General features: G+C 36.0%; 1 protein-coding gene and 1 long non-coding RNA gene across 2 annotated transcripts in view; one reads left to right on the top strand and one right to left on the bottom strand.

Moving 5' to 3' along the window:
- Positions 1-27,706, top strand: part of ELL2 (elongation factor for RNA polymerase II 2) — a 73,740-nt gene that overhangs the window by 11,464 nt on the left and 34,570 nt on the right. The window contains exon 2 of the mRNA XM_004001508.6: positions 6,410-6,457. Coding sequence (XP_004001557.1) covers positions 6,410-6,457 — 48 coding nt within the window. The remainder of the gene's footprint in view (positions 1-6,409; positions 6,458-27,706) is intronic.
- LOC111561730 overlaps positions 1-27,706 on the bottom strand; it is a 414,779-nt gene that overhangs the window by 359,850 nt on the left and 27,223 nt on the right. The window contains exon 2 of the long non-coding RNA XR_006583250.1: positions 24,828-24,948. This is a non-coding gene — a long non-coding RNA (uncharacterized LOC111561730). The remainder of the gene's footprint in view (positions 1-24,827; positions 24,949-27,706) is intronic.

Below are 27,706 nucleotides of genomic sequence, written 5' to 3'. Positions count from 1 at the left end.
CCAGGAAAAATCACGAATACATTTTCTTATTTACTTGCATAAGTGACAACAAATTCAAGTACTTGGTATTTTCCTTAAGCTGTAGTACAAAACTAAAAATCTATCAATGCTTATCAGTTATTATCAATTCTTTATTTTCTAACTTTTAGATGTTTCACATTTTATGTAACCATTGTTAAGAAGTGGCAAGAGAGGCTACTGTATAAAGTGGTAGGTAAGAGCACATTTCTTAAATTGAGACTGGCCAGTATTTGAGTCCCAGGCCACTCACTAGCTATGTAACCTTTGGTAATTCATAGGACTTAACTGAGAATTGGAAATAATAGTATCTACCCCACAAAAGTATTCTTAGAATTCCTGATGATGATAGTAAAAATGATTATAGTGACTGACACATTTTAAGCACTCAATAAACAGTAACTAAGTAGCTATAAGCAATTCCACTTAAAATAATCAGTTGAGGGGTGCCTGGGTGGCGCAGTCGGTTAAGCGTCCGACTTCAGCCAGGTCACGATCTCGCGGTCCGGGAGTTCGAGCCCCGCGTCGGGCTCTGGGCTGATGGCTCAGAGCCTGGAGCCTGTTTCCGATTCTGTGTCTCCCTCTCTCTCTGCCCCTCCCCCGTTCATGCTCTGTCTCTCTCTGTCCCAAAAATAAATAAACATTGAAAAAAAAAATTAAAAAAAAATAAATAATCACTTGACACCATTTCTAGAAAGTTTTCTGGTTTGGGCAAAGTTCCGAAATTACATTTGACTTTTGAATCTTTTTGCACTGTCTTTATCATGACTTATAATGCACCTTAGGCACTCAGATAAATACCAAGTATTTAATAAATGTCTGTTGATTGCTAAAAAGTTGAAGTTAACTTTCAGTTAAGTCAGAGACCCACAATGGGTTCAGAAAGAAAGCTGGAGATGTTTCAAGTAGACATCTAACCCAGGGGAATAGAGTTAGGTCTCTATAATGTGTTTCTTAGAGAAATCACTCTTTTCTAGGCCCAGAATGCTATTTATGTTTGCATATTCACAAAACCAACAGTGGTTGATAGAGTAAAAGTAACCATAGATTTAGTTTGTCTATGTCAATAAGCAATATATAAAAAATGAAGAGATAGTTATAACAACTTTTATAGGATAAAAAAACTTTGTTTTATGCAACTCCAAAAAACCTTAGCTTTATTCCTTCTCTCCCACCCTCTAAGTATCATGTCAGAAATGAATATTATGCAGCAAATTAAGGTTCCTTAATAAAATTACTTAGGAAATTACATATTACTGTTATAGACCTGATATATTGTGAGGAATAGTTTCTGGATATAAATGGGCATAGATTTCTTTGGTCACAGAAAAGTTTTTGTTTCACTAGAATTGGCTTGTAATGGGCAGATGTCAAGAGTATAACCAAACTTCTGAGCATTTTAGTGTTGCCTACACTCTAGTCTATGCTTAAGAACGTCCTACATTTCCTATGAAGTACAGAAGATTAATTCAAGGGGCTGTAAAAACAGTGAAACAACTACGAGTTTAACAAAACCTTTTGACTACAAAACACCACCTTTATGAGATTGTTGAACCATTTGTCTAAAGGAGTTTCCCTAGCCAGTTTCAGTCTGTGTTGTTTCTTGACTGGGTGAAGATACCAGATCACTTTCTTACTTATAGCTCAACCACTATTCAATTAAACTCTAGAGTTACTTGATTTTCAAATGAGCTACTTGGTGTACATATCTAATAAAAGCTAAAAATCAAAAGTTGAAGCCCTTATTGAAACTCATTTGTAATGGGAATGTACTTAGTAAGTTAAACATTTATTTTAAAACATGCCTTATCACCTGTAATTGCTTTATCTTTTAAAACAGAATTGAGGTCATGTTTGTGCAGTTAAACTTAGGCTAAAGAACACTTAGAAAAACTAACATGCATGAGACTTTTACTTATAATGGTATTGAATTTTAGAATTTATTCCTGGTAGCTATCCCATTAACACAAGTGGTCAGATGCATACATAATAAGTGGTATAAAGTTCTAACTATCTCCTCTTGTTGCATTTTCAAAGTGTTCAAGAGCTAGTAACATCTGGTAACTTAGTAGCATCTTCTTGTCTAAAATCAGGATTAAAATCAATAATGCATTGGCCTTTCTTTTATGTATTTTTCTCCTCTGGGTTGTTGGATAATCTTAAATGAATTTTTCAGTAACTGTGACCTTAGTTTGTCCTGTTTGGATAAGCACCCATAACTATCCCATAGATGAGGGTTTTATTACTTTTTAAATGAAAAATGATAACACATATTTATATATGTTCCTTTATTATACATGTTCCTTATGGCAAAAAAATATTATCAGTTAGTTTTTATTCAGAAACTGAAGTTTGGGGGTGCCTGAGTGGCTCAGTCAGTTGAGCGTCCGACTTCGGCTCAGGTCATGATCTCGCAGTTTGTGAGTTCGAGCCCCATGGTTGGGCTCTGTGCTGACAGCTCAGAGCCTGCTTCGGATTCTGTGTCTCCCTCTCTCTCTGCCCCTCCCCCTGCTCATGCTCTGTCTCTCTCTCAAAAATAAATAAACATTAAAAAAAAGAAAAAGAAACTGAAGTTTGGAAATTTTAATGATTTTATGAAATTCATTTTCCTTGGAAACAAAATGCCAGAACTGAATGAGCATTTAAGAATTTTTAGATGTTCAGCACTGGAAGGTAACCTGTTAACAGAGACAAGAGAAGGAAAGGAAAGTGTTCTGTATTTAGGATTCAGAGGACTGGCTTTGAAGTGCAGCTTTGCTAATCACTAGGTTGGTGTCCATGGGTAATGCCCTTTACCTGTTAGAGACTCATTTATCTCCCTCTGAAATGGGTAACAATGATATTTTCTTACCACCCAGGGCTGATTTTAGGAGGCTCACTTGAGACAATAGTTATAAAAATTACCCAACGCATTACAAAACTAAACGAAAGTTATCATTTCTGTTGAGGAATCATGCAAGACAGATACAGCTATACGTATGTCAGGAGGTTAGGTTCTAAATTCAAGTCCTGAAACAAAAACTGGTTAAAGTCAAAATTACTCTTGAAAGTTCCCAAATGGATGTAAAGTGTGATTGTATTGTCTATATAATCATGAATAGTAACCTGTAAAATATATCTGTATAGTAGTATACTGCTATAAAGTAGTATAAAAGGAACATGGCCAAAATGATTTTACAATAGATTTTTTTTCAGTTGAGCATAATGTAAATACATATAAGTTAAATATGTGTTAGACTCTTCTGTATCATAACAACCAGGAGTAAAGCAGCCTATGAAAATAATACACCCCCCAATGTTTTGGAAACCTACTAGGCACAGGCATCTGGAAAAACAACAGCTTATGAGAGTTAGCTCAAAGTGGGCATATTTCAGAGTTAGCAAAATGGTGGCATCAGTGTTTGGTTTGAATGGGAAAGGTTTAACATTTTAAAATTTGAATCCTTTCTGAGATGGGCATTTATTCTCCCAGTACTTGCCACTCCTTGTTGCATGACATTGTCTCTTCCACATTTATGTGCCTTGGGTCCTTAAATACATTTGAGTCTTTGATTCCTGATTTATCCAAAGGAAGGCCTAGCTGAAACTTGAATGTTAAATACGTTATTACTATGGATTGACAAAACAGTGTTTGGGAAGGTATGCCATCTGGAAGGAAAGGAAGGAGGTAACAATAGAGGGGAAGAGGTTGTAAGTTTGAGCCCCATGTTGGGTATAGAGATTACTTAAAAATAAAATCTTAAAAAAGAAAAAGAAAGAGAAAAGTGGCTGAGGCACAGTTGAGAGGAAGTGGAAGATGAAATTGGTTGGTCCTGTAGATGGAAAGGCTGTTTTCCAAGTGGAGGAGTTTGCTTTGCTTTGATAGAGCCCACTGAGAAGGAACCCACTGCAGCCTGTGTGCTATGCTGAGATGGTATCCCAGAGAGCTTCTGCTAGTTCTTTGAATGATGGGCAGCATTTGGAAGGAATTGAAGGAAGGCCTTTATCTAGGTGTTCAGTGGTAGGGACCTGAAACAGTCCAGGGGTTTTCAAAGCAGAGACTAAGAGCCTAATATGAGGGAATTTGGGGCTGACTGGCCAGAGATTCAGAGCCCTGAGGCCACTTTTGCTTCATTTTCCTTTGGTGCCTGATATTCAAGCTTTCAGCACATTTTATCATTCTTCCTTGGGAAAGTCTGCTCATTCCACCATCTCGTTTGCTGTGGATGAAGTCATACTAATTTAGGCCTTTATCACCAGAGTATTTCTAAATAAAGCATCCCCTGGAACTGATGTCTAATCTTTTCCCCTAGCCTCAATTCATCTCTCTCCCTCTTTCTTACACATGACGGAAAGAGCTGCTTTCCCTGAAACACTTCTTTCAGCAACTCACTTTGTTATTCCAAAAATTAGAAGCCCCTCCAATTGTTTATCTTGTCAAAGGCAAGACTTAAAGACCATCCCTGAGGGAGTAATAGAGGAGATTAGGGCAGGGTTATTTCACAGGGTGATAAACCTTTTGAAATCCTGAGATCTGAAATTTAAATTACTGTCCTATTTATTCTGTAGTGTATAGAAGCTAAAACTGAAGACAAATTTTGAGGTCAAGGAAAGATTAGGCAGGTCCAATTCTCATCCTTTGTATTGTATTTCAAGTGTGAAAGAACTCTGTATACACACAGAGACCTGCCCTTTGCTCACACAATATCCATTCCTGTGTCCTTGCTTTTTTGTTGAGGACACTCCCTTTCCTTGAATTTGTTTTTTTCAAAATTGCTACTAAGATTCATCTTTTCCATAAGCTCTTTGTCTTTTCTAGTATTTCTTCTAACCCATATTCTTTTCTCCTTTTTTGAGAATTTTTAGTAGTACTTAACCTAGTATTTAATCATTCTCTCACATGTTCCCCAACTAAATTGTGAACTCTGGAATGAAGGAATGGGCCCTCATACTCTTGAATCTCCCATAGCAGATGTGTGTGGAGCACGAGGTAGTAGAAGAAAAAGAGCCTGGCAAAATAGGATTGAGTCCTGGGTTCTGGTGCCAATTTAGTTATTAATGGGATGCAGGGCTGGTGGGGGATACGCCTTGACTGTATTATCTATGCTTCAGAATTCTGTAATTCTAGCAGTGTATAATGGCCTAATAGAATATGGTTGGGGTGAGGGAAAAGAGACTAGAAATTAAATTTAACGTTACGAACCCAGAGAACCAAAAAGATAGAAGTACCCTTGCCAGAAAAGTAGGAAACCGGTGCCCTTTTGGTTGAGGGAGGGCTGGGGAAGGGAAGTTAGTTTGCCAGTGTTGCTGTTATTAAGAGTTTCTAATGCAAAATGTTCCTGGGCAGTGATAAGTACTAGGCTGTGGAGAGAAGAGAATTGAGGAATAGAGATTCAAAGTCATCACCAAACAGGTGAGGTGAGCCTCCAGGAGGGAGAGTGGATCCAGAAAGCGGAAAGCAAAGAGTACTGCTTTTGAAATGAAAGACATGATAAAAGAACCAGGAGGACTGGTGTCTCTAAGTGTAAGGAAGTTGTGATCTCCAAAAGAGAAGTGAGCGATTTGAAAATTGAGAGAAGTAAGCATTTGTTTGACCAAGGAGAACTGATGACATTGATAGAGAATTTCAAATTCCAGTGGTGAGCTGAAGACAGCTTCTGGGTTGCAAAGAGTCAAGGAGGAAATTAACACTAGCCTCACATGAGTGCGGAAAAGCATTCTGGTAGAGAAACATACTGGTGACTTTGGATACAGGAAATCGTGCCTGAGACTACAGCAGATATTCACAATTACCGCATTTCTTCTAAATACACAACTCTATGATAAAATATTAAAGTTATGAGGAGGACAAAGCTCACAAAAAAAATTGTTCTAGAAATTATATTCTCCTGGTGAAAACCTTGTGAGAAAACTGGTCATCTGTTTGACCCTCAAGTAGTAACTAACCTCTGGTAAATTGTTGAGAACCTGGGAACCACAGTTCATTATCAAATACTTCAATTTTACATTTATAGCATCCTGTTAGAGTTTTATAGAGTTCTTCCAATTAGCTCTTCCCTCTCATTACCCCTTTTAAAAACATATTTAGAAACTAAGCAAGATACTTTTTTTAATGTAACATTGAGTTAGTGTAGCCATCATTTTTTGCCAAATTGTGTCAGTCATTTAAAAAAACCTGACTACACTGCCAAAATATACCTGTGGTTGTGTGATTCAGAGAAATGTCAACAGTGTGTGTGGTATTGTTCATTAAGGCATTTTAATATGATGATATGTAAACTAAGTATATAATGAAAAGATACTTTCACAGACTATAGCACTGACCAGATACACAGTTTTAAAGTTTAAACATTTAGTTCTGTGACACAATAACCAAGGCTGACCTGTTTTTTTCTTATGTTTCTTTTAATAGAATTTAATTCCTTTTCGACCTTCAATTCAGTTCCAAGGGCTCCAAGGGGTGAGTACTCTTACTGATGTAGCAAGCAAATCTAATATTCTTCTCACATACTATTATATTGAAACTCTTAAAATTTGTTTTCATTTGTGCCTCTTAATATAAGATCACTCATATTTTGTGAACTTTATGACTAAATGTAAATTTCTGACACCTTTAATACACTTGAATTATATTTTCTTGATTTATTTAAAAAATAATTCAGAGACTTATTGAGAGTAGTTTTTCCCCCCTAAATCATGAATAATAGGATTTTTTTTTTTACCTTGTTTCGAAGTATAACACATGAGTCAGTATTATGAGAAACGTTTTGTTTGTTTGTTTGTTTGTTTCTTTTACCACAATTGACCAAACATAAGAGGAATTAATTTCAGGCAAGTTCTGATTACATCATTGTTATTATTAGTGAATTTTTGATATCTGTAGACTTAATTTCTTGGATTATACATACTAAGAAACAAAATGTACAAAGAAATTTGAGTTTTTCCAATACACAGAATAAGCAAAGTACTGTGTCTTTTTTTGTTGTTGTTGCATTTCAAAGCATAATAAACTCCTAATAAAATACATCTATGAATTTTATGTTTATGTTGGATGATAAACTTTACAGGAGTGTTCAGTATTATTTTAAAATTATTACTATTAATGTTTAATAATAAAGACTCAATCATCCTTTAAATTAATATGTGTTTCTGAATTTGTGTCTATATATTGACTATAGTATGGAGATTTGGAATATCTGTAAATGGATTTTAGAGCTATAGAAAAAAAGTGCAGGCTGAGGGAGAGAGATCGTATTCCTACATTTATAAATAGATTGTAGATCTACATTTGTGAATTTTTGTTTGTCACAAAATGCAAAAATTCAATGTAAATACAGTCTTTCTAAACTTCATAACTTGAAAACATTTCAAGAGTCAAGAGATTAATTATATCATTCAATACCAGCTAAGAGTACTTCTAAGTAATGCTAACTTCAAGGAGGTGTTTGTGTGTGGACGTCAGAGCTTTGCTTCTACATGATAGCTTTACAATGAAGTCTTGTTTTTCTTTCTCTGCCTAGTAACTGAGTGTTCATGAATAGGATCCTAATTATTATTAGCATTCTTCTGAATTTTGTTTTATAGCTTCATAGGTGGTCTTTAGCACCTGCTGACTCTATTTTTGAGGTATTGGTTTTGGTTGTTTACTTAAGGCTTCTTAAGTTTTCTCACAAAATTTAATGGTATCGCTAATATCTGAAAGGGTGTTCCAGAGGCAGGCCTGAGTCTGTGAGCCCTGGAGGGATCCAAGTATTTTCAGATAAAAGGTTATCTGAGATGAGAGGGCAAGACCTGGGAGAAGAGAGGAACGTTTGAGCTCTTTTCCCTCACTAGCAGCTGTTACCTTGTTTGGGATCAGCCTCTTCCCTTAATTCCTTGTTTTTCCAATCAGGACGTGAAGGCCAGGGAAGTGCAAGACAAGAACATTTTCTTAGAAGGGAGGCATCAAGTTAGACTGAATAATGAGGAACCAACATGTGCAGCCTTCCAAACTCTTGATTCAGGCACATGCAGCTTTTAGCAGTCTTAGAAAGAATTTTTTTTTTTTTCTGGCATCCCAGTTGCCCCCAAAAAGGCCCCAGGCACCATTGAAAAAGTGGCTGTTTTTATTTGAGAACTTGGACATCCTTTTCTGAATTCTCCTACCTGCCTCCCCCAAGCTTTCCTGTCTCATGTGTCTAGGCTTCCACAGTGTATCTTTGCTAGCTCCATTCTCTCTCCTTACTCCATTCCTTGCCTGGGTGTAGTTCACTGATAAAGATAACTTAGATGTAAATGACTGATAGGTTTAAATCTTAATGGTGTTTGAATTTTAACAAATAAGCTTTTTTAATCCAAATGAATGGCTATTGGATTGGGTCGGGTGTTGGTGCAGGAGGGTGTAGACTGAGAGCAATGGAATACTTGGCCCTACCTTGCTTACTTTGCTTTCTGTCTCCTCTACCCCTCCACCTCCACCCGTGGCCCCCTTTTTATTATTCTAACTGGGAACAAAATATATGGACTCAGCATTGTTTCTGAGCCTGCAGCTGCATTCCATCCACCCTTCCCCCTCCTTCTCTTTGCAGAGCTCTCACCAGCCTTTTGGGACTTAGTAAAAACAAAGAGTCATTACAGGGGAGAGAGTGGGTTGGCACAGCCTACAGGGAGTACGCAGAGCCACAAATGTGAGGGTCTTATGTACAGTGCTCCTCTGTTACTCTCGAGAGCCATGATAATTTAACATTGCCTGTGCTGATTGCTTTAAAAGCTCTGAAGAAGTATGCTTACAGTTTTCCTATGTGGAAAATATTTAGAACTTTTAAGAAGGTTTAAATTTAGATTTCCCACAAAAGATAGTTTTTCATAATGAGAAATTTTAGTTATATTTTAATACAGTGTTTCAGAAACTTTGAAAGTTTTCCTAGAAAGGATTTGGCGAATCTAAGAAATTTATAGTCTTTTTACATCATATGTGATTGGAAATAGACATGAACTATCATGGTAGTGTCAAATGTATGCATATTTGAAACATAACTAAAGTACTGTTAAAACATCATTTCAAAAGTGAACATTTAGTGTTAAGAGTAATTCGTTTCCCTGATGCTAAGCACGGCGTGGCTATTGCTGTTCCTAGTAACTAATTATAGGATTTTTCTTGCCTCAGTAATGTCTTTAGAAGGTCAGAATTTAGGTCTTGGCAGGTTAACTTTTAAGCATATTTATTTTTGTGCCTGAACATGTTCTCTAAGGTTGAATTTTCCTCTAAATAAATGTAGCCTGGAACATTAAACAAACTATAGCAGTATGCTGTTAAGGAGTGAAAATGCTGAGAACCATTGACTACCTAGATTTTTATCACCGCAGTTGGCCTGCAGCTTTTATATCATAAAAAAATGTGAATTGTGTCTTTCACAATCCATCTCATCCCTTTCTCTTAGTGGAAGAGGGTGCTCAGTAAATTGAGTGGTCATTGAAGGCATTTTCTGGATTCAGAAAGATGAGGAAATATCTATGGGAGCAGTTGAGTATGATTTCTAAACTCATGAATATCAGGAGCTGAATAAATCAGCCAAAAATGCCTTGTGGATTCTGAAGGGTATGGATCAACCAATTATCCTCACAGTTCTGATGATACCTAGGAAACTCATAACTAAAGGTTTATTAGGATTATAAATTTCTATAGATTATTCTAATTGAACAGAAAAGGTAGCAGGAAAGATTCACATGGGCTATAGTAATAAGGTGTTTTAAGTTATAATGTTCAGAGAGTTGTGTTGCTGTAATGTACCTGGTTTCCAAAAGCCATCTCCTGATTGTCAGGTAAGCTTTAATACAAATCATTTGTATTTTTATAGAAATATAGAAATACAGTTATCTTGTATTTTAGCTGGATTCTGCAAACGTAGCAGGGGAAAAATTTCCAAAAGTGTTGGTTCCAGTAAAATTTTAAAAACTACACTCTGTATTTTTATGTTTGCTGAAAGTTTCTTGTCTAAAGATGCAACAGAGACAGAGCATAGTTACGGTGTATGTCTTGACACCATCAGGGGAAGTTCTCCCCAGTATACTGTACAGCTTTGAGAGGAAAGGCACTGGGAGCAACTGAACTCATGATTTTAAGTGATGGCAGTTGTCACTGATGCAGTTATGTGCTAACCTAATTTTAAACACATTTCTAATCAATGGTTGTGCTAAAAGGTTTGTTGTGCTATTTATTTCTTATTTACTGCACATTCTTTCAGTCCTTACTGGTGCCAAGTACTTTGCTAAGTGCTTAGTGTGCAAAGATACAAGGATGTGTAAGACATGGGTTCTGCCCTCAGGGAACTCAGAGTCTGACAAACGCATATACACTAATACTCAGGAAAGAATTAATAATGTAGGACTTATCCAGAACCTTCCATTCAGAACTTCTATATAAATGGTACTGTCGGAAATAGGGCTTATGTGTATATTTCTGATTGGTATGAATCAGCATTTTAAACAAAGATTTCATTAAATGCAAAATATCACATCCTGGTGATAGGTATGTAAAATTCCTGAGGGCCTACTAAAATCTATGTACATATACATAAAAAGGTAAATCTGTGGTATCATTCAGATAAAAACTGAATGGCAAGGTTTTCAATGGCAAATAATGGCCACATCCCATGGGCCTTTGGTGGCCTTGCAGAGTGCACTTGGCTGCAGCCTCAGGGACTCATGTCCAGGGAATGGCTACCCCAGGGCAGTGAGAAATAATGTTAACTTTGTCACAGTAAATAGGATTCCAGACTTCAGTATTTGTTGTGAGAATGTTCCAAAATTTTCTAATAAAATTGGTTACTTCAGAATCAGCAGTCCCAGAGGCTTTAGAAAATAGAAGCTAGTTTAGCATACATAATTTAGAAATTATTTTTTTTAATGTTTTTATTTATTTTCGAGACAGAGAGAGACAGAGCATGAGCAGGGGAGGGGCAGATTGAGAGGGAGACACAGAATCCAAAGCAGGCTCCAGGCTCTGAGCTGTCAGCACAGAGCTTGATGCGGGTCTCGAACTCACGGACTGTGAGATCATGACCTGAGCTGAAGTCGGACGCTTAACTGACTGAGCCACCCAGACGCCCCTAGAAATTATTTTTAAGAGGAGACCTGAAAATAGAAAATAATTTCTGTAAGTACCATGTAGTGTCTCCTGTAAAATAGTGAGTCACACATGCGTTTCCAGGAATGAACAAGGAATAGCCAGCCAAACAAGTTTAAAATGTATGTCTTCCAAAAGGCACTGTGACCTTCTGAAGATTAAATCAGCATTTAACTGCTAACTTTAAAGGCTTGAATAATGCTATAAAACTCTTGCAGTAGAGTCATTAACCCTAAAGAACAGAGGGTTGCATTTTCTTGTAAGCATTCAGAAATACTTTGTCAATTGCTTATTTTTCTTTGCGGGGCTGGGGAGATCAGGTCTGAAAAACTAAATTATACAGTATTTGAAATTAGTAGGCAATTTCAACCCACCTACAAATGCTTTCTGCAGACTACCCTTCTCTAACGTACTTGATACCTGGGAAGCAAAGATAACTATCCGTTTGAAACAGCAACAAAGATAAAAATAAATCCCCAACACTGCCATTCCTTCTTAGATGATACGCCTGTACTCTGACTGCTTTCCCCTGCTGTTTTTGGTTTGGCTAGCCCACTGATTTGGCCAATGGTTGTGTTTAGTCAGTCTGCTCAAAGGTTGCTGACTAACAGCTACCTTTATACACTCAGCTCTGAGTGTAATTAATACTAGAAGGATGTTAAAATTATATCTTTTTGTAATGGCAGTTGTGCTTTAATCTTTTTAACGTTACAGTGGTTGTCATGAATAGATAGCATTTTAATATTTGATTGAATTATAACTCTTCAACCATGTGTTAATTTACTAAAATATTAATACAATAATTTAATTTGAAATATTTAACTTCCATATATAATATTATATTATATATAACATTATAATTTTACATATCATATAATATATGACATAAAACTTATACCTATATAAAATCTCATTTCACCAGGAATATGGGCTGACATTGTAGAAACTTATTTTATTTCACGCAATAATTGAATCAGACACAGTTTGAAGCTATTGTAAATTGACCAATTTGTATATTTTATACTGCCACACCTCTGCCCTCCTTTTCTTCTAGATAAGAACTAGCTTCAGGGTTTCTAAAGAAGGAGAGCAGTGAGCTAAATTCACCATCCATGCCTCACATGATGGCTGGGTAACACTACAGGCACCAGGCTCCAGGCCCATCCCCTGCTCTGGAAGAGTGCAGGATGGCAGAGGGTGGGAAGATGACTTTGACTTTGTGGTACGTGCAGAAACTATCTCGAAGTGCTTGCTTACCACACCCTCACACAGACTCAAATGTAGGCTACAGCAGGACAAGCCTCCCGAAATATGATGACAAACAGGAATGAAGGCATTCTGCTCTGTCCTTCACCAAACTGCAGTTACTTTGGAAAGCAGCAATTGGAACTATGATTGAAATCTGAAGCAGCCACAAATACCATAAATTGCATTCTTAGCAGTGAGTTAAGCTTACTGTCTGCATTCAATAAGTATTTATGAATACTCACTGTGTACCAGGCACCACAGCAGATACTGTGTGTAGACAAAGGTAAATAGGACTTTGAAATGCCAGCTCTTGTTCCTAACTGACATCATCTGGTTGTCAATAAAATCTGCCACTGATGGCTTTGCCTTTTTGTTTCCCACCAAAAACTGAAACTTGTGAAGTTGAGTCACCTATGTTACAGAAATTGTCACTTTAATAGCACTCACTTGGGGCGCCTGAGTGGTTTAGCATCAGGCTTCAGCTCAGGCCATGATCTCACAGTTTGTGGGTTCAAGCCCTGGGTTGGGCTCTGAGCTGACAGCCCAGGGACTGGAACCTGCTTCAGATTCTGTGTTTCCCTCTCTCTCTCTGCCCCTCCCCCACTTATGCTCTGTCTCTCAAAGATGAATAAATGTTAAACTTTTTTTTTTTTTAAATAGCACTCATTTAAGCCTGGAAAATAATATTTTGCCATTCTATAATACCTTGTGGTTCTTACAGCCAAACCACCCCTAAATTTGGATCATGAGCATTACTTAAATATCTTTTGACCTCTTACTATGTTCAAGACACTATTCTAGGCATACAAGATGAGCTTATAAGAGCTTTATTTAAAAGTCGAAATTTAAATAAGCAAGAAAAACAATTTAGTAGAATATGTCCAAGCCCTAGATCTTATTTCAAACAGTGTTTTGAGATTTTCTTTAACATTTAATGTCTTTGGAATTGGAATGCATCTCATTGGCATCTTAGTATTGTGTCAAAGTTTGTCAGCATTTTATATTATGTGGTAGCACATAAAATCATAAATAGTCTTACAATTGCTGGCATTGTAGACTCAGTGAATTATAGCAGAGCAGTGGAAGTATTTAGTGTCTGTGTGTTGTGTGATAAGATTTTATCTAAATAAAATCTTTTCAAAAGTTTTCTCTTCTGACCCCACCCTTGACTAGCTTCCATGGTTAGCTCCCTGTGTTAGATAATCTGGAGAATTTACAGGGAAGAGTATATTTTTACAACCATTCTTGAATTGTGATTTAAACTGGAACGGGGGCACTTGGGTGGCTGAGTCTGTCAGGTGTCTGATACTTGATTTTGGCTCAGGTCTTGATCTCTTGGTTCTTGAGATCGACCCCTACATATTTTTTCTCTTTTTCTTTCTCTTTCTCTCTCTCTCTCTCTCTTTCTCTCTGCCCTTCCCCCACTTGTGCATGCACTCACTCTCTCTGCCTCTCTCAAAATAAATAAAAAAAAATTAAACTGGAAGGAACAAAAATTTGAAGCTAAAATCTCAAATTTGTTTTTAAGCTAAAAGTCTTTACTTATAAAAGTAACTTGTTTTGAAAACAAATTTAGATTTGAATTATTTTTCAATAATTACAATTAAAATTAATATTTATTACAATAAATATTTAGTACTAAGTACTCTATACTAAGCACTTTACATATATTACTCTAGTTTAATCCTCACAGGAATGCTGTGAAGCAGATACTTTCATTTTCCTGGTGTGTATACATATCAGGGCTCTGAAGTTAGTTTTTGAAGTTCACACAAATTAGTGAATAAAGGAGCCTACAGTCCACTCTAGCATCTGATTCCAGAGCCTGTTCTCATCACTACAGTGATCCTCACCTGCTTATAATAAATGTTTACCAAGCATTTTATTCATTCTCTCATTGATGTAAACATTTGTTGAGCACCTCCCTAACCAGCAAGAGGAAGAGCAAAAATCAGGAAGGTCTCAGAGAAGAAATAATGTTTGAATCGGGCTTTGAAGGATTACCAGGAATTGGCTGATCAGAGGAGGAAGAAAATGCCATTCAGTCCAATAGTTCAGCATGAGCAAAGTGGTAAACAGGTTTATCAAATGTTCCCACCTTCTTAAAGAATTTTAATTTTACCTTGGAGATCAATGCTTCTTATTTATAAAATTTCCTGAGAGTCTGTGATGAGGTCTGGAAATCATGACTTTAAAAATTTTTTCCCTAGGCTTTCTTATGATAGCTACATTCACTATAATGAAGAACATGATAAGAATATGTCTGTGTAAAGGTGTGTATGTACATTCTGTTCTCAGGAGAAGGTTCACAATTTTCATTATTTTCTGGGTGGAACCTATTGCAGTCACTGCTTTCAAACACATTTAGAAACAATTCATGGTAAGAAAAAACATTTCACATTATGAACCTTTACACTATAGGTGTATTCATTCACCTAACTTGAAACAGAAGTTTCACAGCACAATAGTTATTATCTGTGTAGTTTGATATATTCTATTCTACTTCATTTTAAAAGAATCATAGTCACAATCCACTAAATTAATGTCATGACCCACCAGTGAGTCACAGTCTATGGTTTAAAAAAGCACTGCAGGAGATTATCCTCTTTTTTAAAAATTTTAGCCAGGGAACCATGTAGTCAGACTTACATTGTAACATGCATATTCAGTACCTCCCTGACTTATTCTTTTTATTAGGGAAGGATGTAAAGCAGGAGTCAAGACTCCATATTTATGGTGAATATTTGGTTGGATGATGGGACTATTATACAAACCCAAAATAAATTAAAAAACCAGATTGAGACAGGAGGCACAGGGGGTATGTTTTGTTTGGGACATGCTATACGTGAGATGTTTAGGTAATAATCCATACCTCATTCTGTCAGGATGGAGCTTTCTAAGAATCAGTGGCATCTGAGAATTTGGAACAAAAGGATTTTCAAGAAACAACTCCAAAGGACATTTTATAGGATTTAATTATACTTGGAAACTCAGTAGTAAGAAGGAAGAAAGGTGTATTTACGATGGAATTCTGGTACAAAGCTCTATTTAAAGAGTTTTTTTTTTTTTTTAACTGTTAAAAATACTGGTTAACTTATGAATACTTATGTGTGTTGGTACTTTTAATTATTAACATTTAGGGAATTTGAAGCTCCTTTTGCCAAATTTTGTTCACACTAATTAAGAATAATGGCAAACTAATAGAGATAAACTGCATATTGATTCAGTGGAAGAGTATACAACAGAAAAAACTCATGTGGCCAGAAGACTGCAGATGGCATCACAGCATGTTTATAAAGCTTAGTAACAAGCAAAATTAATATGTTGTATAAGTATACACACATGTGATAAAATTATTGAAAGCAAAAAAAGGAATGATCATCATAAAAGTTAGAGTAGTTGTTACCTTTGATAGAGAAAGGCAGGCATAAGTGTGGAGCACATGGTTAGATAGATCATTGCTAGTGTATTTAAGTTGGGCAGTGACTTCATAGGTATTCATTTTATCATCAAACTTCATGACTCTCAAGCTATATTTGTTTTGTAGAAACAAATAATACATAGTTTGTTCTCATTATCCTTAACCTTAAATGTGATTTGTCATCTTTATAGGTTAAATGAGAAAATCCAGAACTATTTCAACAGATACCAAAAGGCATTTGATAAAAATTCAGTATTAAATCTGAATTAAAATTTAAGGCAATAAGTAGAGAATAGAATGAATTCTTCCTTAACACGATTAAAAATATCTTTATCAAACTAATAGCCAATTACCACACTTAGTCATAAGACAATAGAAATATCCTTATTAGTGTTAGCAATAAAGTATACATGCCCACTACTCTCTCTGTAATATAACATTGTTCTGAGAATGCTCAGTAATGGAAAAGAAAATGAAATAAAAGCCATGGATAATCGATAAGTTTGCCAGTAACTGCAGGTAATCCAAGTACACCAAGTAAAAAACTTTAAAAACTTAAGGATTTCTTCCAGTAAAGTAGTCACTTGAGAAATAACTTTTAAAACCATTGGGTGGCTCAAGTGAAGAGACGTTTCTTTCAAAATGGAAGAAAGAACAGGACATTTGTAAATGGATGGGAATGATCTAGTAGAAAGCAAAAGTTGATAATGTAAGAAAGACTTGCTAGAGCAGTGCCCCTTTGTAGGTTGGAGAGATAGTAGCTCAGAGGAGAGATTGGCATTAGATAGGAGCAAAGAAGGTTTGTGTATGGAGGCTAGTAGGAAGGCATGTATATGAGTGCAGATTTTGAAATTCCTGTTATTTGTGGATCATTTCTTTGGCCTTATCTCCCATCTAAAGACAAATTACATAGGCCACTGTCCAGTAATGTTAGAGCTTAGCAATGTGTTGGCACATGAAACATGCCCAATAAATGATAAATACAATTTTAAAAAAAATCACTGGCCTCTCTAAGTGCTAGCCATTAGAATTTCAACATAAAAATGATCTCATTTATGGTAGCAACAAAAAAAATTACCAAAATGAAATACCAAAAATTAAGTATAGGCCATATTATTCTAGATCCTTCTGAAGGGCTATATTACTTTCCTAGTGGGTATAAAAGAACATGTAAGTGGTAAATGGCAAGACTGTCCATGTATGTAGGTAAGAAATTTTTTAAGTTGTCATTTCATCTTCCTAGTTAATCAGTAAGTAATAAGATATCCTATATATACTATTTTTTAAATACATAAACACAAATGTAAACCTACAAAGTAAATATGAAATGCTCTACACCAAAATGTCATTGCTAGTAATTTACATGAGCTATATATATATATATATATATATATATATATATATGTTTGTATTTCCTAATCATTCTATAAACATAAATGTTTTGAGATGCCAAGTTTAAATATGTCAAGAATCTAGGAGAAAGGCTGAATATTAAAGGTTTAAAAAACATGTTGACAATGAAAATAAAGAAGGCAGGTCTTGAAAAGTTATCTATAGCTGGACACCAGCTAAATATCTTGCTCGTCAACTACTTGATAGAGTTGCTTTGTCATCTATCAATAGAGAAAGAAAGTTTTCTCTCCATCTGTGATCTTTCTCCCCATTGGAAAGAAAGTACAAGCTGACTTATTGGTGTTAACAAGGGTATGGGAGGAAAGGCCACTTTTCTTTTGGCGTTAACAGTTGACATTTTGGAGCAGTAGTATTGTGACATGCCCTAGGAATAGGTCTTGTCTAGAAAGGACAAATTATGGGAATGAAAAGTAGCACTCAGCTGAATTTTAAAAAGATAAAATCCTTAGGGATTTTTAGGTAATAAACTCAGAATGCAGTAGAAAACTGCAGTAGGATAACTAAATTGGGCCTGTAGTATTATTAGAGGGTTGGTACTTATAGTAGCCATAGAGGAAAGGGGCAATCTTTTATAATATTTACACAGCTTAGTGTTTAATCATTCAATAAATTAATATTGGGAATATATTATTTCGGACTGAGAATATAAGGCATAGCCATATTCACAAATATGGTAATACTCTACTAATTAATACTAAGAAATTCCTTGAATGCTTGTTAATTTTCTCTTGTTGGTAATTCATTCAAGTCAGTTTTCACAGGTTAGGAATGAGGGATGGTACTTAACAATGTTCCGTTTTTCACAGTTCCACAGTTATTCATAAGTTTGTTCTAGGGAGGCTTGGTATTTTGTTTTATCTTTTTTTTTTAAGGAAGGTAGTGTTTTGTTCCTTCATAGAGAACTTGAAGCATAAGATAATCATGCATTCAGGATTAATTTTGGATAGTCTTACATTTCACGATTTCTAATTCTATTAAAAAAAATCTCTAATTAAAAAAATATATTTAAAGTGATAGTGTCATGAAGGGCAAATGTCATTGTGATAACTTAAAATCTAATTATTTTTAAAGCAGTCTTTATTGTTTTTTGATTGAAAAACAAATGAATGCACATGTTAGGATTGTATGTAAAGTACATACAAGCACAAAGATGAGTAAATGTCCTGACAATGAAAAACAGCTGGTGTTGCTGGATTTCTTCTAGTCTTTTTTTTATATTTACACCTAAGTTTTAAAAAACTGTAGTCACGGTGTATTTGCTGCTTTTTAATATCCTACTTTTTCTTTTTAACATAGGAGCATTTTCCTATGTCACAAAATAGGAAAAGTTACTTCTAAATAGTTACCTAGAGGCACCTGGGTGGCTCAGTCGGTTAAGCATCTGACTTCGGCTCAGGTCCTGATCTCACAGTTCCTGAGTTCAAGCCCTGCATCGCACTCTGTGCTGACACCTCAGAGCCTGGAGCTTACTTTGGATTCTGCGTCTTCCTGTCTCTCTGCCCCTACTCCTCTCACACTCTGTCTCTCTCAAAAATAAAAATAATAAAAACACTGAAAATTAAAAAAAAAATAGCTACCTAACATTTCATTTTATAGATAAACTAACATTTCTTTAGCTATTCTCCCATTACTTACATAGTTTCTATACAACCGTGATGTGATGGTTTGATAACCAATTTGTGTAAATCTTTATTTTCATTTCTAATGATTTCTTCAGGTTAGATCCCTAGATGCGGAATTACTGGGTCGGAACATATGAATGTTTTTAAAATTTTTGATAACTGTTGCTAAATTGCTACCACATGTTCCCCTCTATCCCCCAAAAGCTGCTGCTGTTTATTTCCAGAGCTGTTTGAAAATACCTGTCACAAGGTGTTTTCCCTTACCAATACTGAATACATGTTCTTAATTTCAAAAATAATCATTTGATAATGTTTAAAATGTGTTTGACATTGTGATTTGCTTGATAATATCTGGCACAGGTAAAATGCAATATTTTAAGAAATAGTTGAAATACTGTCATATGTTTTACTGTCTCCACTGATATTGCTAGGAGTGGTTTTGAGTACTCATTATATTATTTATCTTTCCCAATATAGTGGGGAAAATTTTTTATTTTGGTAATTTTATTTCGGTAATTCAAGGACTTTCTTTGAAATATAAATACTCTATTTCTCTAACTTTTAAAAATAATTACTCAATTCTCTAACTTTGTATATATTTTGCTATTTTACTGTTTCTCTTTCCCACTGTTGATAGTCCTCATAATTTAGTGCTTTTGAGTTTTCATCCTCATCATTAGATGCCTATCTTCCTGCAAAGAACATTACAGACTTCTCAAGAAGCCTATTTTTTCATGAAACCCATGCTTTTTTTTTTGTTTTAATGGGTCAGTGCAGTGAATTATTAGCAAGGGGATAAAATATTTTGCTACTTGATAACAGTTTCAGTGTTCTAGAGGAGCCTGTGTTGTGTCATTCTGCCTCTTAAAATCACATAACCATCTAGAAGATAATTAAACACTTTTGTGCTACGAATTATCTAAGTACAGTAATTAGCTGTCTATATGTAAATCTTTGCCCTTTCTTTGACAACATATTCCTTTATTTGCAGGCAAAGATTTGAGGGCTTTGCCAGTAGCTCAAGCACACCATCCTTAAAAATGAATCTTTTTAGTCATGTATTTCTTACAACCACACTAGAGTTGATCTAAGAGATTTGAAATGTTCTCTTATTTACATCAGACCTGCTAAGTGTCTTAGAGATTAGAACTGCAGTTTCTAATTCAGCTTAGCTCTTGATGCACTGTATATATCAATAGCTTTATACCCATTAAACCAAATCATTTTATTTCCTTTATAGTCCTGAAGAAAATTAGCATGTGAAATTGACATATGAAAACTGAACAGAAATAAATTTTATGAAATAGACCCTATCTCAGCAATGTATTTTCATGGTACTTGTTTGAAAAGACATCCATAAAAATTAAAATACTATATAGGCTTTATTCATCTTTAGGACTACCAGTAGCTTTGACACTAAAAATCCCTACAAACTTTAAAATATTGTTTGCATTTATGAAGATTGAATGCTTTAAAGTCACAAAGTTTTGGTCCTCATGAGAACTCTTAATTCTGTTTTCTTTGTTTCTTTGTTGTGCTGTAGCTGCTATCTAGGGCTCTGAAGGCAGCATATTTTTTTTATAGGTAGGGCACTTGGGAAAAGTGTTTGCTCCCCTTCTAGATTAGCACCAGGTATCTGTAATTGTTCAGCCTTTCATGGACACCTTTTTGTGGCCTATTCATTCTTGTACCTAATATCTCTGTACTTTGAGTTTGAAATATTTAGAAATTTTGCTAGTCTTTTTGTTGTTTTCCCAGATAGTTTCCTTGACTTCTATTTAAGCTAACACTAAAATCTGACCTTGAAGGTTTCTAATCCCTTACTTTTGTAAATACTGAGGATTCAGAGTATTTGATTATCCATAGGACACTTATCATTGGTCCTTTGCCATTTGAACATTACTTTAAAAGTCAAACACATCATTACATATGTGTTTGAATCAAACAAGCAAAAATCAGAGCGGGAGCTCCCCAGTAGTGTCTTTATATCACCAGAGCAAACATTTTTTTTTTTTTAATTTTTTTTTTTCAACGTTTATTTATTTTTGGGACAGAGAGAGACAGAGCATGAAGGGGGGAGGGGCAGAGAGAGAAGGATCCTCAGAATCTGAATCAGACTCCAGGCTCTGAGCCATCAGCCCAGAGCCTGACGCGGGGCTCGAACTCACTGACCGCAAGATCCTGACCTGAGCTGAAGTCGGACGCTTAACCGACTGCGCCACCCAGGCGCCCCACCAGAGCAAACATTTTGAGGCACATACTGGACATCGTGCCAAGCACCTTGAGGAGGGCTATTTCTTTAGATTTCACGACAGTCCTATTAGGTGAATAATATCATTATCCACATTTTACTGATGAGGAAACAAGGGATGAATAAGGCTAAGTTATTTACTCAAAGTAACACAGATGGTAGAATCTGGGCCCACGTTGGAAACTGAGCAGTCTGCTCCAGAATATATAGCATGCTAGATATGGCCAGTTTGCACTGCTCTCTTTTCCTCTGTATGTAAAAGATACATACATACAGGGGCGCCTGGGTGGCGCAGTTGGTTAAGCATCCGACTTCAACCAGGTAACGATCTCGCGGTCCGTGAGTTCGAGCCCTGCGTCGGGCTCTGGGCTGATGGCTCAGAGCCTGGAGCCTGTTTCCGATTCTGTGTCTCCCTCTCTCTCTGCCCCTCCCCCGTTCATGCTCTGTCTCTCTCTGTCCCAAAAATAAATAAATTTTTTTGAAAAAAAAAAATATTTAAAAAAAAAGAAAACATTCCCTCTAAAAAAAAAAAAAAGATACATACATACAGAGGAAAAAAGAGCAGTGCAAACTCACTCTTCTCAAGCCATTGAGGAAGACCCAGCTTAGAACTGGAAATACAAAGGGATCCAATAATAAAGAAAGCATTTTAGTTTAGTTTAGTTTAGTTTATTTGAGAGAGAGAGAAGAGAGCAGGACAGGGGCAGAGAGAGAGGGAGAGAGAAAATCCCAAGCAGGCTCTGCACTGCCAGTGCAGAGCCCAGTGTGGGGCTTGAACTCATGAACTGGGAGATCATGACCTGAGCTGAAGTCATATGCTTAACCAGCTGAGCCACCCAGGCTCCAAAGAAATCATTTTAAAAAGGAAAGAAGAGAACAAGGCAGCAGAACACTAATTTTTATCTTTGGTATCCTTCAAATATTTGGCACTAATTCTCATCAAAATATGGCACATAAAAGTTCATATTTTGTGTATACTCTTTTCTAAGTGTCATTTAAGATGTGACTAAAATGTAATTAATAAAATTATAGCCCCCAACTATTGTGCATCTTTTTTGCTGTTTCTTTTTCCTTAGCTTAGAGCCTTGATGTTGTGTCTTCGGTCCCCCAGAGCCTGGGGGTTCTGTGATGTCACCACAGTGGCTGCCTCAGCAGTCCCAGTCCCTTGTCATCCCTTTCCTCTACCAGAGCAGTGCTGACTCTCTTTGTAATACATGGTAGATTTCTCTGTAAGATTTATTTTGAAAAAGCATTTGGTAGCTTTAAAAAAAAAAAAAAAAGTGTGATTACTGTTGGTGTTGAAAAACAGATGTAAGAATTGAATATACTTCCAAATCTATATGAAAATATTCCTCAGACTTTGATACTGTTTATGTTATTGAATTTAATGAGTTTTCATTGTAACTTTGACTGGTTTGGGATAATACCATGTGTTTTGCAAAATCTAGGGCCTAGGCCACTTTTAGCAATTTATGTTAATCTTGAGGATTCACATCTGTCAGGTACCAGTCTCTCCCCCAAATTTACACAACTGTTGCTGATGGCCATGCATGAATTCTATTCTTAACTTCCACTCAGCAGCAGTTCCTCCTGGCATATGCAAAGAGTGCTTTCCTCAAGACTCCAGGAGAGCAAGAAGGAGAGAAGATTGGCAATGAATTTGGAAATTGACATTTTTATTTAGGATTTTTTTTTTTCCCCTGTAGAATTCAAGTTTGGGCTTTGTTTCCAAGAAACAAATCATTTTTTTAATTAAAATTCTGCTTTCTACTTGACCAAGAGAATTACTAAACTTTGAATTATTTAGTGTAGTCTCCCTAAGTCCTTTGAAATGCAAAATGGTCTTAAAAACACTCATATTTTCAAATGGAATTCAGTGAGGGCAGAGTATTCTGTGAGTATTTTAATAAAGATGAAAATACTTTTAAAAAAGAAATGTATATTGTAAATTTAAGTTCCACAAACCCAGGCAACCACTTGGTCTGGGTTTCAGGGCTAAACATAGACCAAGACAGGTCAGAAATTTTCTCATCCTGACGTTTGTACCACACAGCACACAGCTGTGTGGGACTTTTTTTTTTTTTTTTTTCCTCCGCCTTTCATTTTGTTATTTGTTTTTGCCTGCTCTGGGGACCTCTGGTTTTCCACAGACTCTTAAGTGATCTATTTCAGATACGTCTCTAGTTTTTTAGTATCCCTGGCATAAGGCTTCATCTGAATGAATGTAATCTACTCCCAAGTTTCTTAAAAAAAAAAAAAAAAATCCAAAAATATTTATTAGGTATCTGTTGTGTTCCAGATACATATGAAAGTAAGACCATGGTCTTTGCCCCCAACTAACTGGTGGGGAAGAAGACATATAAACAACTACTTATGCATGCAGTGTAGTAAAGGCAGCACTAAAGGTGCACCCAAGGGGTTATGGGGACCCAGAAAAAGAGTTTTAAACTCACCTCACTGGGAAAGGAAAGGTTCCCTGAGAGAAGAGCTCCTGAGCTGAATCTTAGCACAAGCTTAGGCAAGAAGTGGGTATATCATACACAAGGTGGAGAGTGAGGGCCAGGTCTATTGGGAGGAACCTCATATATCCTATTAAGGAGCTCAGACTGGGTGGTAGATAAATAGTAACAGAGACTCATGAAGAAATAAATGTTTGAAAATGACATGGTCAGATTGGCATTTTATGAAGGTAGTTTTGGCAGCCAAATGGTTAAAGACAAGACAAAAACAGACAAAAATAGATGCTGAAAGACAAGTTCAAGTAAAAGGTGATATTGAGCCAAAGCAGAGGAAGGAGATGAGGACATATATTTGAGAGATAATTTAGGAAGTGAAAGCAGTATGATGTGTGATTATCTGGATATTGAGGGGTGTGGGGTGGTGTGACAGAAGAGTCAGTTGACTCCCTAGGATGCCAATAACCTCAGTAACTATATAAATGGTGGTTTTTTAACTGGGAGATAAACAGCATGGGAGAGTGGACAGATTTAGGGATAAAGTGAGAATTCTATATACACTTTGATTCTGTAGAATATAAATTTTAGAAAGGACTAGTTAATATAAAGAAAATGAACAACAGTTTCATGATAAGAGTTATGGAACTCAGTGGGACATTTTAATTTTTGTTGCTAAAGACAGACTTGTGGATTAGCCCAGCCGTGAAGTTTGAAAAAACTTCTCAGATTCTCCCAGTGGTTCTCTCACTTTCCTTCTAAAAGCTTTGGCATTTGCTCAATTTTGTAGTCATTTTTTAATCCAAATTTCTATTCTGTTATGCTCCATAGTCTGTATACCTTTTCCTTGATACAGTAACTCTAGTACCTGCTGTTTGTGTCTTTCCCCTGCCAATAACTGTCATCCTCCCTTTTTTTTCCTGGAAATAACCAGGTACCAACCTACTATACCCAGCCACCTGGTCTCTTCTAACCATGAAGCTACAAAATGAGTCATAGCAAAACTCACTTTGAAGCCTCTTTTTAACTGGTGAAACCAGTATTGGTTAATTGTATTTTAGTGTACTTAGCTAGTATGAATTCAGTTATATTAAGGGTACTCATCATCATATCCAAGATACCGTATGTATGTATGTATGTGTGTGTGTGTGTGTGTGTATACATTTATATATACATATACACACATACACAGACAACATGCACACTCATACTCAATCAACGCTATTCTTTCAGGGGAAAACACCTTGGTGTCATCCTTGATTTCTCTCTTGTTTTCATTCCTCGCACTCAATAGCTGTAGGAATCCTGTTTCACCTACCTGCAAAACGTATCCTGAATACCTCCATGCCTCCCGATCTCCTGATCCAAACCACTATCATCTTGTAACCAGTTAAAATTAGTTTTGAAGTGTTGCTATCAGTGATGTTTTCCCATGATGGCTATAAATTTAAAAGAATACATTAGAGATGAGAATGCAATTCTCAGAAATGATTTTTCTAATAAGACTATATCCCACAGAAGTAACAGAAACAAGGAAGTTCCATATTGGCCTACCCTTTCATGGAGAACTTTCTAAGAAATTCTAATACTGAATCTAAAGGAGCTATATGAAGAATAATAGGGAAAACTATTCCACTTTACTTTTTTCCATAATAACTTCTTGATAAAGAGGAAGAATGCAGGAAATAAATGGATTTATTTTGTCATAAATTATTCATATTAATTGCTACCTGGCGTAATTTTTTTTGGATAACTACCAATATTTCTCTTTGTGCTAAAGTTAGCATATTTCACTACTATCCTCAGTACAGTATCTATCATGTGGAAATTTCAGATGTATCTAGTGCGTGTGGGATCCTCTTCAACTCCTGCTCTTCCGTGTCAGTAGGAATATTTAGTTCTTACTGATTTCCCTAATACTTAACTTTTTCAATTGATGGTGAAAGATACCCTTCCATCTCTGCTCCCCCACATCCACCCCAGCATTGGTTTGCACATCTGGGCTGATCTGACAGGCTTTTTTTTCCTTCCCTAAACCCATAATGTTAGGCCTCAAGTCATAACTGCTGCTCTAGCTTGAAAAATAGGACTTGTGGCTTTCAGGTTGAGGTTTCTATTTTCTGTTCTGATTCTAGATTATTCATTCTGCCCCCAAACTCTGGAACAGTACATGCAAATACATTTCTCTAACTAAACTGAATTTTCTAGATTTTTAGGAAATCACAGAATCGTTGAGAGGGTTTGAGAATAGAGAATTCTAATGCTTAAATATTTGTAGCATTTTTTTAATCCAAGCTAAAACATATTAGTTTATATATAGTAAAGTAATAGATGTACTAGTAATGTAACAGTAATATAAGCTCTTCATTCCCCTGAGATAGTGTAGAAATGGAGGAGGTTGATTCTACAAATGGAAAAGTATTATTCAGTATGAAAGGACCTACAACAAAGAAAGTCATTTTATTTAACCTGGCATTTCCCAAATTTATTTCAGGATACAACTCCTTTTTCTTGTAAGGAAATTTTTCAGCCTACTTTGGAAATACTGGTGAAAAGAAAGCAGATACTTCAGTTCTAGTCCTGGCTCACACATTAATCAGCATTTTCATTCATTCAACAAACATGTATGGAGCGACTACTTTGTGGTAGTCACTGTTTGAGATGTTGGTGATATATTCAGGGAAAAAAAAACAGAAGGCTCTGTCCTTCCAAGGATTATTTTCTGGTCGGGGAGAAAGACAATAAACATAATCTGTAAGTAGTACAGTCACCAAGTGTTTTAGGCAAACATGGAGCAGGATCAGGGGGTCAGGAGTACAAGGGTTACAATTTTAAATAGTCATAATCTTGAGTAATCACTGAGCGTCTCTGTTTTCCTAATCTCTAAAATGAAGAAATTCAACTGACTTATTTCAAAGCCCTGCCAGAACTATAGGTTTCCTTTAAGGACCAAGAGCTGTCATATCCAAGTGTGTTACTGCTGGCTCATGAGCACCTTACCGAGCTTTTCTAATCACTTTAGCAGAAAAGGTTGGATATGAAAATTCAAAAAGTCTGTAAGTTTAATCATTTTTTAATACCCACAAAAGAACAAAGCATTCATTTTATTTATTTATTTTTTTAATTATGTTGTAGTTTTTTTTTTTTCAACGTTTTTTATTTTTGGGACAGAGAGAGACAGAGCATGAACGGGGGAGGGGCAGAGAGAGAGGGAGACACAGAATCGGAAACAGGCTCCAGGCTCTGAGCCATCAGCCCAGAATCTGACGCGGGGCTCGAACTCACGGACCGCGAGATCGTGACCTGGCTGAAGTCGGATGCTTAACCAACTGCGCCACCCAGGCGCCCCAAAAGCATTCATTTTAAATGAATACCAAAAAAACCCCAAACAAACAAAAAACAACAACAACAACAAAAACCCTTGATGGTCCCATTTTTAATCTGGCATGTACCTCAGTCCAGTATCAAGTAGATAAGTAGATAGTGTTTGACTCAAGGGTAAGAAACCTCTGCAGTAAAGGTATGAATGGCTTTTAAGCAGATGTTAGCATGTCTGTATGAGTAATTTGCAGCAGTGTGCAGATTGTGCTACTGTTGTTGTAGTCTTTATGTAAATAGGAGGTCTGTGACTTGATGTTGAAATGACCTTCTAGACAGTATTCCATTGCTATATGCCTGAGCTTGTATCTCAGAATAATTAGAAGTTTTGACTTATACATCTTGGTATACAGTGTTTATGTAAATTATAAATGTCTGAAAGTTTCCTGAAACTTTCTGTGTAGCTTTTTATCAGAGACAGACTGGAGTTTGGAAGGAGGGCTATGGACTGTGGTCCCAAGCCTTTGATTTTCAGCCCCTCATTTTTGGAATGAAAATTAGAATCTACTTTTCCAATTGCCCAGAAAATGATGGTATATTTTTATATTCTTTATCTTGAATAAGTAACTGTTTGTAATCATAGTCTTTGATACTTATTAAGTAGTATTTCATTCTTAAGGCATTTAGCTAAAAATTTCAAATAGACCCAATGTGTCCCTAAATATGATGGCATTCTCACTGACGTGTAGGAAAAGCTTAAAATAATTAAAACTGAGAAGTTCCTATCACACAATGGGATGTTCTTCCAAGATGGTTTCTAAGTCAGATATCAGTATTTCTTCTCCTATGATGGTAGCCCAGTCCCAAGGTGAATGTGAT

Source organism: Felis catus, chromosome A1 (assembly GCF_018350175.1).
Source record: "Felis catus isolate Fca126 chromosome A1, F.catus_Fca126_mat1.0, whole genome shotgun sequence".
In the NCBI taxonomy this organism is placed as follows: Eukaryota; Metazoa; Chordata; class Mammalia; order Carnivora; family Felidae; genus Felis; species Felis catus.
The sequence above is the reverse complement of the archived record's forward strand: the minus strand, read 5'-3'. Positions and strand labels throughout refer to the sequence as shown.